Here is an 11235-nt window from a genome sequence, read left to right as displayed (position 1 = left end):
ACCTCGCGTGGCTTGTACAATGCACAGCTGTTACCTTCTGGCTGTGGTCGTGCAAAGGTACGCACCGAGCCGGCAAGGTTAATAGTGTAGATATCTTGTATGAGATCGAAAGATACAGATGGGGAAAACCCACAAGTTCTTGGGCACTCAGCCTTTCTTTGGATGCCGTATGCAAATGTATTTACATTTTCTTTTCCCTCCTGCCCATTCTGTGACTCCATCATTTTGCTGAGGAGCTAGTGACTGCCATTTTGCTGTACTTCTCAGCTCAGACAAAATGGAGGCTTTGGAGGAATCAGTAACTACCACAGCCTGTGCCTTCTAAAATCGAAGATAATCACCTTTTATAAAAAAGGGGATAATTCTGAGGATGAAAAAAAAAAATCAGCATACCCCATCCTAAGAGGCAGAATCTCCTTTTTTCCTGTGAACACATGGGTGCAGTTGTGTTAATTTCATTGCCAAAATGTAAATATTAATGCACCTTGCACTTTGATGTATTGCCATAAAAGACACTGAATTTCAAATCACCAAGCCCATTGTGTGATACAGGGACGTAACTTAGCTATTCGTCTTTATTTGAAGCATCCCTTTTCCTAAAAGCTCACTTAGGGACATTCCCAGTTGCCATTAGAAAAGCAAAATAAAATTAATCTAAATCATTCTAACTTTATCTTAGAAAATTAATGATGGATGAAAGAGGGGGTTTATAAAGGTTTAATAAGAACTAGTCTGGAATACAGTGTATATTCTAGAGCCTGTGATTATAGTGGTAATTTAGCAGATTGTATCACTGCCTATCTCTGCCAAAGGATGTTTCACACCATTTAAAATGCACAGTACTCCCTTCAAAGACAAGTTGTTCTAGAATAACCCAACATCCAAAGAAAAGCCGTGTTATTTCACTCTCTCTTTATCAATTGCATGTGTGCGATTGCCTGTGTGTGTGTGTCGTCTTCTCCTCAGCAATAGCACTAAGTTTTCATGCTTGTTCCTGTGTTCATTTATCAGCCTCCTCAGAGACAGACAATACCAAAAATGGAAAGTCATGAAATCTATTCAGAATAGGGTTTAAGTGCTGAAACCAGAGAGCCTGCATAAAACAAAGCATGAATTGGCCCTTCCTCTAAAAGGTGAATTAAAATAAATTTGGTTTTGAACAAGTTATCCAAACTCTGAGAGCTCCTTTTTGTTTCTCTTTTTGAAGAGGAACAAAACAGTGAGATAAGGACAAATCTTAGTGTTTTTTATCCAGCAAAGGTGATTTGGGAATCTCTAGACCAAAGGGAGTGAGATTTGAATAAATTGCATGCCTGTGATGTTTCCAAGAATAAGGATGCAAGTCGCCCAGTGTGCAAAAGCATGAGCCAAGCTGATCTGTAGTTAAATTAAAGAATTTGCTCTATTTAAATTCATGCAGTGTATGATTTGACATTCCCTTTGACTTTACTGCCTCTCTTTCTTACAGGCTGTTTGCTGCTAAGTGCAGTGGCTGCATGGAAAAGATCGCCCCAACAGAATTTGTGATGAGAGCCCTGGAGTGTGTTTACCACTTAAGCTGCTTCTGCTGCTGTGTTTGCGAACGACAGCTGAGGAAAGGGGACGAATTTGTTCTCAAGGAAGGGCAGTTGCTCTGCAAAAGTGACTATGAAAAAGAGAAAGACTTGTTGAGCTCGGTCAGCCCAGACGACTCAGACTCAGGTGAGCTTTTCCCACACCTGCTCTGACTGGAAAAGCCACAAGCATTTGTAGAGCTTTCTTGTAGAAAAGTGTATCCATTTACACATCCACTTTATCTATATGCATATGCCACCCATGCAAATTAGCAGGCACAGCTAAAAAAAAATCCCTGCTTGCAGTCTGTTCTCCCTAACTTGACTCCCTTCCTGAACTTGGTGCTTAGTAAAGGACAAAAACTTCTTGTTTTCATCAAGGTATTTTTCTGTAAGATCACAAAATGTGCATCAGACTGACTTCAGTTACCTGCAGCTTCATCCAAAGTGTGCTGTTTTCCATAGGCATTCTTCCATCCACTTAACATATTTTTCAGGGGATCTTCTGCACACACACTTTCAGCACTGAGCTAGGAAAATGGCCAAAGTAGTAATACGATTTTCAAGAGTATTCTCTCTGCCAGTCACAAATGGTAACTTTAAAAAAAACTACAAGTACAACACAGAAATAGAGGAGAATCTGAAAGAAACCAAGAAGTGGTTGTGTTTGTGCTGCAGCAATAGCGTGTGCAGTGCAGGAAGCCAGGGCAGCTGCCAGCTTGGCAAGGCTGCCTGCATATCCACTCCCGTTAAGGCAGGCAAGGGGGCTCACACAAAAAGAAAAATAAAAAGCAGTAACTTGAATGAGGAGTTCAGTGGAGTCTGTCTCTGAATGCTTTCAGGCCAGGTACAGTGCTTGGCTCTCCTGACTTCCACCCAGACTTCTCCCTGGCAGTATGTCTCTTCTGTGCTACTAAGGCTCTAGTTTCTGATCATCTCTGTCGCCTACCTGCTATTTTGTGTCAGCCCCATTCTGGTGTCAACCTAGGAGATCATCTATGTGTTGACCCAAGGATAGCTCCACTATGGTTTGTATGCTATGTATAGTACAGAAGTGAGACATGCAAAGTTTGCCTGTTACAGATCTCCAAGAGCCCTGCGCTGTTCCTGATGAATGCAAACTGTTTGGGATCAAGGGACGACAGGTTCGATATCTTACTAAGATGCACTACTACTAATCTGCAGTGTGACCTCTCTCTTCAGAGGGACCTGGGGTTTGAACAGTGTGATTGCAAGAGTCTGCACCCCTTGGCCTGGGAGTTAAGGCAGAGAATCACCATACTGTGACCAGAGCTTTTGCCTTCTCCTGAAGAAGACAGTGGAGCCCTTACACCTGATAGCAGCTGATGGGTGTCTTCCCCGAGTTCTTCACAGTGATGGAAAGACAGATACTTCCTTTCCTCCACTCATTTCCTAGGGAAGGTTTTAAAAAAGAGTGAGCAAAAGCCGCTTGCTATCTGTCCAGGGCTGGAAACACAGTACTGCACAAGGACAAATAGTTCACACACTGGATTTGGGTTCTCCAGTCCAAAACCCAGGGGATCTAGCAGTGGTTACAGTGAGGACTGGCTTTCAGGCTCACAGGCAGTTCCAGGAGAGATGGGATGCCTCCTTCCTCTGCCATACGCACTCAAGGAGACTGGAAACCTCCCGCTGCCGGTGTGCCCTGGCTGATCCCAAGACTAGAGACAGCATGTACACAAACTGCTGCGAGCCATCATAATTGCGCACTTGTTTCCCAAGAAAATGTCTAAGAAAATCAACAATTACCATTCCATTAAGCGTACAAATGACATGAATGATTGCCTCTGGTTTATGGGAAAATGCATTATTCCACTTTAGCTGGGAGCAGTAATTATCCTTAATCTCTAATCTGAGAGCCATATTCTCCACATTGCTGAAATTTATATTTTCTTGTCAGGAATGCTGCAAGACAAAGGTCACTGCTGACTCAGCAGGACGTGCGGGACCGGGGCCTTTCTTGGAGCAACGTGTTATTTATTGCCATACTGTATTTGCAGGACCTTGAGTGCTCTGCTCTGTAAATCTCATGTCGCAGGGTTTGGGCTCTTTGTGAATTTGCCTGAGGCATGTGAGTTTCCTACTTGCCCTTCGGTATGTCATCTCCAACTTCAGCATCCTGCTGTCCGCCTGTCTGTGTCCAGACAAACCCCCTTTGAAAAGCTGCGTGTGCGGGGCTGTCCCCGCGCTGCAACGATGGGCATGGGGATCCTCCTCCCCTGCCTTCCTCACTCACAGCGTGGGCACTGGTGGCTGCTGTTCGCCAGCCAGCTGCATTTGAGATCTGCTTTGGGCACGGGTGGGCTCTCCTTCAGGACCAGATTTTGTATTTTGTGATCAGCAGTAAGCTACCAGAGCGGCACAAAACAACCTTGGTTTCAGTTTCATTTCCCCTTGGCACAATGGGTAGTTTCTTACTCCTGGAGATGCTTTTTTTTCCTCACTATTCTCTGTTAGCCAAACCCAAACCTGAAAAACAAGTTGACAAATTAAATGGGATGTTTTCTCTCCCATTGTCTAATACATTGAAAACACACATCTCCCAGATGCCTGTGTGAGAGCAAATGATTTCACATAGCCCTGGCTGAGAATGTGTCCTTCTCCAATCAAATATTTATCCACTGGACACAAAAGTAACTCTCCAATGAGCAATATTAATCCTCACAAACCTTTCCTTAGAAATGGCATGCTGGAAAGTTAATAATGTCATGGTTATTAAAATGACTGAACTTCTCTTTAATCATTAGGTAAAAGATGCTTATTAAAGTAAAAGGTGATTAGATTGCTAGGTGCATAATAATCAGACCCTAAAATGAATTAAAGTCTAATTTGTTAATTCCCCAAACGTAATCTTTGAGTATATAAAAATTGCAGTGTGTTTCTTCATGTTGAAGTCCCTATAATAGGATATTAATGTTTTCTGGAAGAAAAATTGGTAGTCCGGTGAAATAAAACATGCTGAGTTGAAAAGTTGTTTTTCACAACAAAATTAGTACTTACTCTTCAACCTTTGCCACTGCGATTGAGACTTCCCAGTACAATATACTAACACACGTAATATCTCCAGACTGTACAAATATTCAGAATTTAACTATAGAAAATGCAAGTAATCTATTTGGTCTACACAAGCATGTATATACTTGTATGTATCTAGCAAGAAAGAGAAATTTGTACATGCACATATAGACACGTTGAAATACACAGCGAAAGAATACTGATGTTTTCTGTGGGATGCAGAAATGAGATGGCAAAGTTTATATTTAATATTATGTCTAGAGCTTCAAAATATTCAAAACAATACCTGGAATCTGCACTATATTTAGCTAAACAGACTTTGAGATGTTTTTGTGATATTTGCATTTACACTGTTTCGCTGCCATAGCGGTGTGGGCAGTAGTACCTGTCTGCAACTAATGCTTCGGGAGAAGATGCCACTCTGCTGTGAAGGGAAAAGTGTGTGTCAGTTGGTGTGGTTGCGGCAGGTGAGCACACAGGGGACCAAGTGATGCTGGAAGGGCACAAAGTCTCCCTGTCCCAACTCCTGGAACGATGGAAGCATATTCTGAATTTCCATCCCCTGATCAGTCCCATGCCCTCAATTAAAAATTAAACACATTTTGTCGCATTTGATTTAGGCAGTGCACACAAATCTAAGATAGTCTCTTCCTGCCCGTAGTTACTTTAGGTATTCAAATAAATATGGGATAATAGTTGAACCTGTTGAATAGTTTGGCACCTGAAGAGCAGTTCTCAAACACCCTGTTATCTTGGTGGAACAAGTACAATTTTATATCCTGTTTATTTTTCACCAGTTAAAAGTGATGATGAAGACGGAGATGTTAAGCCCACCAAAGGACAAGTAACCCAAGGAAAAGGAAGCGATGATGGAAAGGACCCAAGAAGACCTAAACGACCAAGGACAATACTTACTACGCAGCAGAGACGAGCATTCAAAGCATCCTTTGAAGTGTCTTCCAAGCCCTGTAGGAAGGTAGGTGCTTCATCAGGGACCTGAAGTCAGCTCTGATGCCAGGCCACGGGGGTGACAGGGTCAGGCCACAGCTCCAGATAGCCCCCTGCCCCTTCCTGGGACAGCAGCAGGTGCCTTGGAGTGAATATAGAAACCAGGCCAGCGTATGGCGATGCTCACCCAAATACCGTCTCAGCCTGGAGCAATCAGCAGCTTAGGACCAGCTCATTGTTGTTTCTGGATATTCACCCACAGTATGTAGAGCAGCTCCATGACTGATTCCCGCTGAACAGCAATATTTGGTTCTTATAAACCGTGAAGTAGTCTTTGACCATCAGAGCCCAGGTAAACAAGTGGCTTTTGCCCTTCTCCTTCCCACCACAGAGGGAGTCACTAGGCTGCTCAGCTTTGGCCCCACTACTTGTCCCTCCAGTCTTGCTTTTTTATGAAACTTAACCCTGCTGTTGATCTTGTTTATAGCAGCTAGGGAAAGGTATAACATTGCTTCACTGATGAAGCTGGTGAAAATCAAATCTTTGTGAAAAGCAACCCAGGTAACTGTTTCCTCCTAAGTTTGGTTGGAAAAAAATGGAGTTGCATCCTGAAAGCTGCCATTTTTGCTAAAAGTGACATTCTCCTGCTGATGTATAAAGTATGTCTTTTGGGACAGCGCAATGTGCCTTTTTGCCATTTTAAAGTATGAAGTTTTACCTCAACAATATAAAAAATGTTCATAGCCAAATTTGTATCTTTTTGTACAGAACTATTTTATGGGTAAAATAAGAATCATGAAATGACTTAGTGTCATTTTACACAGCTCAGACTATTTGTTCAGTACTTATGAAACTCGTAGTGACGTGAAGGGCAGAACTTGAACAAACTGCAAAAATATGAGGAATTTTTAAAAGTAATTATGTACATGCAGGTTTTTTTTCAGTACAGGCATATTCCTCCTAACATAAGTGATTAGTTTTTTAAAAAAATACAAAAAATTACATCATTAAACATTTCCTCCTATAGGTCAGAGAAACACTAGCAGCTGAAACAGGACTCAGCGTGCGAGTTGTCCAGGTCTGGTTTCAAAACCAAAGAGCAAAGGTAGGTTGTTTGTCAAGTTCTCAAAAGTAAAACGCAAATTGTCCTCCAACACAGATTTCCCCCTCCCCCTAGATGTAGTGCGTACCACAGAGATCCCAGGGACTGAACTGCACATATTTTGCATGCACTGCTGTTTACATCCATACAAGAGAGGCAACTTTCAAACACAGACATTAAGTTCATGTACTCAAAGCAACATGAGGTTGGGAGTAAATTTTGCATGCAAATATGCATGCAAATATGAACTGGAAACTGAAATGTTTAAGCTTAGAAGTGAAACTGAACCCACAGTGGTGTGTGCATGAATATAAGTGGTCTGTACCAATTGATTCAATGTTTGCAGAGAGTTTTGTAAGGAAATAAAATTATTTCATTCAGAGCCCTGAGATTGTTCTGTTCTTCTTTTATTCAGATGAAAAAACTAGCACGAAGGCATCAGCAGCAGCAGGAGCAACAAAACTCGCAACGACTAGGGCAAGGTAGGGGATTTGTGATGAATGCGAAGCAAGGGGAAAAGAATCTGCAAGGCTTCTTGAAGTGCCATTCCCACATAATGTCTTAGGTACAGCCATACAGGGCATGCGCAAGTCTGTGGATAATGTGTGCCATCCTCAGTGGAAACACACAGAGGTGCTGTATCTGAGTGCCCAGAGTTCTCCCATGGGGCCAGACCCTGGAGGTGTTTACACAGAAGCTGTTACCTCCTTTATGTGTGCAGTACAGAGGTGCTTTCACTGGAGGAAATCTCACTCCAGGTAGATCCTCCAGTTTGTTTTCTCCTGAAGAAAGGGGGACCATGCTTAGCTCGGCATCTGCAGGCTGCTTGCAAGGGCGTCAGCATCGCTGCCACAGCCAAGGCACAGGGAGCCCCTCCTGTGCCCCAGCAGCTGGGGCAGGAGGTACACAGAGGCACCAGGGCTTGCCCTGCTGCTCCATGGATGCTCTTGAGGTTCTCCAACTCCCAAGGCCTTGCAGCCTCAAATCCTCCTCTTTATGCAGAGCCAGAAAAACTGGTACCAATAGAAGTTAGAGAATAATAGGGCTATGTCATGGACAGGACAGACTTTGGGAAGATACGGTCCAGCACCCAGGAGGTCCAGAAATGATATAGTCAGAAACTGGAATCATAGAATCATTAAGGTTGGAAAAGACCTCTAAGATCATCGAGTCCAACCGTCAACCCAACACCACCATGCCCACTAAACCATGTCCCTAAGTGCTGCATCTACACGTCTTTTAAGTACTTCCAGGGATGGTGACTCAACCACTTCCCTGGGCAGCCTGTTCCAATGTTTAACCACTCTTTCAGTAAAGAAATTTTTCCTCATGTCCAAACTACAAGTCTTTCAACTTACTGCTCAGCGTTGTACTCTCAGACAAAATTTGGAAGGCTCCTCTGAATGACAGGACACACCTAGCTGCGTTCACTCTGCACTTGGGTTCAGTATTGCCACTGATGCTACTGTCTGCTGCTGCTTTGTTCCTAAGCAGTGACTGTACCCTCCTGTTTGCTTTGCAGAAGTAATGTCCAACCGAATGGAAGGGATGATGACATCTTACACACCACTTGCACCACCACAGCAGCAGATTGTAGCAATGGATCAAAGCAGTTATGGCACAGACCCATTTCAGCAGGGTCTTACCCCTCCACAAATGCCAGGCGACCACATGAACCCTTATGGTAAGGCATGCATCATTCTGCCACATCAGAAATAGCAGGGTTTGTATGCTAGTTCACACACCAAAGGTTCAGTAGAGTTACTTGCTTTTATAATATCTTTTCTGGGATTTGTACCGGGGAATTGGTACTAGTCCATTTTGTGTGTATATTTTCATGTACACATAAGGGGGTAGAAGAGAGCTCATCCGAGGCTCTGGACACCCTTCAGAACTATTTCACAGTGTAATTCTGATAAATGATAAACCAAGCAACATCACCTCTCCAGCTCCACTTTTTTAAAGTACTATCCAAGACACTGAAAAATAAACAGTACCAAATTCTAGCTCCCTCACAAGTTTTTCCTTTTTCTTAGAAGCTTTGGGGAAAAAGTGCCTTGAAAAGTGGTCTAATAAAGAGAAGTAATTATTCATTCCAAAATGAATAAGCACCCCTCTAAGATCCCTCAGACTGGATGCATGGATTTGTTAAAGAACAGTTCTTGAGCTACTAAGAGATGTGTCACCACAGGACATTTCTCCTGCATAATTTTTTTCTCTGCCCAAAATCAAGATGATGGTTTGCTTTCACGATTTCCTGACCACACACCATCAAGTGGATAGGTACACCAAATGCATCACAAGCATTAAATGCCTAATAATTGATTCTGGACAATTGCAGTGTGGCATTTAAATAAAATTTAAGAGGATTTCTCAGACTGTGATTATTGGCCTTGCTGTAGCCCACAAGGGCCTGTTACGTTAGACTCGTTTCTGCTGACCAGGAGCACTTCATTGTAGAGGTCCACGTGCATATCACTTTCATGAGCACAGCAATGCACACGCCAACAAGAAACCTGCTTTGGGTCTGTGTTATTACTTTTCCCACTGAGACAAGTCCATGGTACACACCAGGCAATTTGGTAAATCCTGTAAGGAGCTGAGGACATCTGAAGTGCTAATGAGCATTTAGATGGCTTGTGATTTTGTTGCTAACAATTTGCTTGGCTTTCTAAGCAAAACTCCTTGAGAGGCAGGTTCTGTCCTCCAAACCCAGTGCAGGAGATAGTGCAAAGCCGTTTCAGATGAGTGCATGAGGAAAAAGAGCCAGACTAACACTTTCTTAGTGCTCACAGGACTTGAGCTAGAGCTCTTTCTGGTACCTTAAGAGTTGAAGTAAGCTGAAATCTTAGTTGCTAAGGGAAATAAAAGGTGCTGTTCCAAACCAGCCCCAAAAGAGTGGAATTTTCTGAAATGAAAGCATGTTTACAACTGTAGCTCACTTGAGGCCAGGGAAGTGGGGTCTCCTCCTGGGTCCCATCACATTCGTAGATCTGTCTTTTACCTTGTATGTAAATGAAGACCATTACTGGTTATGGCGCTCAGACCGCTTCTCCCTGTCGTGGACACTCAGTGTCTGGTCCCACCTTCCTCAGTGGCCCCAGTGCCCCCGTGAATGCCGGATCCCAGCTCACGGAGAGCTGGGGACCTGCTCCTCCCTGGCACCATTTGCTCCTGTCATCAGCCAAGACTCTCTTTTGTGCTGCTGACAAGTATAAATTAAATCCTGGCAGATTTGAGTGGCACTGCTGCCAGTTGAACTCTGCAAATTGGTTGCTAGCCTTCCTCTTTGTAGGTCAGACCCTTAGAGCGAAATTATGTTAACGTGTAAAAACAAAACCAGGAGCGTTCCCTTTTGCTGCAGTGTGCAACATACGAGCATCTGTGTGTACTGTGTCCTCCCCTGGCTGCACAGAATCCAGCTTAACGTATACGTTTCATTTGCAGGAAACGACTCCATTTTTCATGATATCGACAGTGATACCTCTTTAACTAGCTTGAGCGACTGTTTTCTTGCCTCTTCCGAAGTTAACTCCATGCAGGCTAGAGTAGGAAACCCCATTGACAGGCTGTACTCTATGCAGAGCTCATATTTCGCCTCATGAAAATAAAAGAAAACAAACAGCCGGCGTATATTTAGCCAGTGACTTTTTCCAGTGCAGACTCTACAGCCATATGTTGCCCAGCTCTTCCTTCACAGTGACTCCTGCTGCCTCTGGACTGCAAAGAGCATTTTTAGGAAGACTATATCTGTGTGCATATATGTGTATGTATGTATATATATATTAATACCTACCTACATACATACATATATATATATAAACAAAACGCATCCACCAGTCCCATACCCTTGATTCCCAGCTTGCACCAGACCACGAGACAAGCACGGAAGGAACAGAAGACCCTGCTCGTCAGCAGCCTTTGGTTTGGTTTGGTTTGAGCTCATCGTTGTAAAGGAAATGGATTTTGCGGAAAGCTAGACCTTTTCCTCCTTTCTCTCTTCCTTTCTTTTGGATGTTTAAAGTTTTTTTTTTTTTAAAGCCACTGATACTGACATCAGTCGACCATATGACAAATAAATCAAAGAAACTGGAGATTCCTCCCTTTTCTTACTGCATGATTCATACTATGTTGTGGATAAATTGCCATTTGAACTGTGAGAAGTTAATGTAAATGTGACGTTCAACATTTGTTTCCTTTCTACACTTTTTCTACATAACCTAGATCTGCTCATTAGTTTATAGCCCTTATGCATACGATACTGAGAAACTGGTTAACAGTAATATTTGTGGAGAAAGCCAGTGATTTCATAATAAGAAAGGTCTATGACCCTGGAGAGGAAGTGCATGTTAGGGACAGAGGCATTTAGGTTAGTATTGATCTTAAATAATGAAAACTAAAGGTGCTTACAAGACAGAGTTTTATTTAATTTTTTTTGAAGTGTGAGAATAAAACATTTACAATTGTTTGTAAGTATTGCAGTGCCAAATTTCAAGTCTAGACCATGATTGGCAAACGTGTTGTTCATTCTGTTCTGTTTATTTATGTTTTGCATGAGGCATAAATGTGCTATGCTCCATTGTGCATCTGGAATAA

At 42.8% G+C, this 11235-nt stretch overlaps 1 protein-coding gene across 1 annotated transcript; it reads left to right on the top strand.

Annotated features, from left to right (window-relative positions):
• Positions 1–1474: 1474 nt before the first annotated feature.
• LMX1B (LIM homeobox transcription factor 1, beta) lies at positions 1475–10638 on the top strand. Its single transcript, XM_009334275.1, has 6 exons — positions 1475–1701; positions 5387–5565; positions 6565–6642; positions 7055–7121; positions 8162–8323; positions 10087–10638. The coding sequence occupies exons 1-6, from the start codon at positions 1497–1499 to the stop codon at positions 10242–10244; spliced, it is 849 nt and encodes a 282-aa protein (XP_009332550.1). The 5' UTR covers positions 1475–1496; the 3' UTR covers positions 10245–10638.
• The last annotated feature ends 597 nt before the right edge of the window (positions 10639–11235 follow it).

Source organism: Pygoscelis adeliae, unplaced genomic scaffold, assembly GCF_000699105.1.
Source record: "Pygoscelis adeliae isolate BGI_AS28 unplaced genomic scaffold, ASM69910v1 Scaffold150, whole genome shotgun sequence".
Classification (NCBI taxonomy): domain Eukaryota; kingdom Metazoa; phylum Chordata; class Aves; order Sphenisciformes; family Spheniscidae; genus Pygoscelis; species Pygoscelis adeliae.
Note: the sequence above shows the minus strand (reverse complement) of the source record. Positions and strands in the feature narration are given on the sequence as shown.

Coding starts and splice junctions, on each gene's coding strand:
- LMX1B (XM_009334275.1), top strand. CDS start 1,497: ATGGAAAAGATCGCCCCAACAGAATTTGTGATGAGAGCCCTGGAGTGT. Junction 5,566..6,564: donor CTTCCAAGCCCTGTAGGAAG/GTAGGTGCTTCA, acceptor TTCCTCCTATAG/GTCAGAGAAACACTAGCAGC. Junction 8,324..10,086: donor CGACCACATGAACCCTTATG/GTAAGGCATGCA, acceptor TTTCATTTGCAG/GAAACGACTCCATTTTTCAT.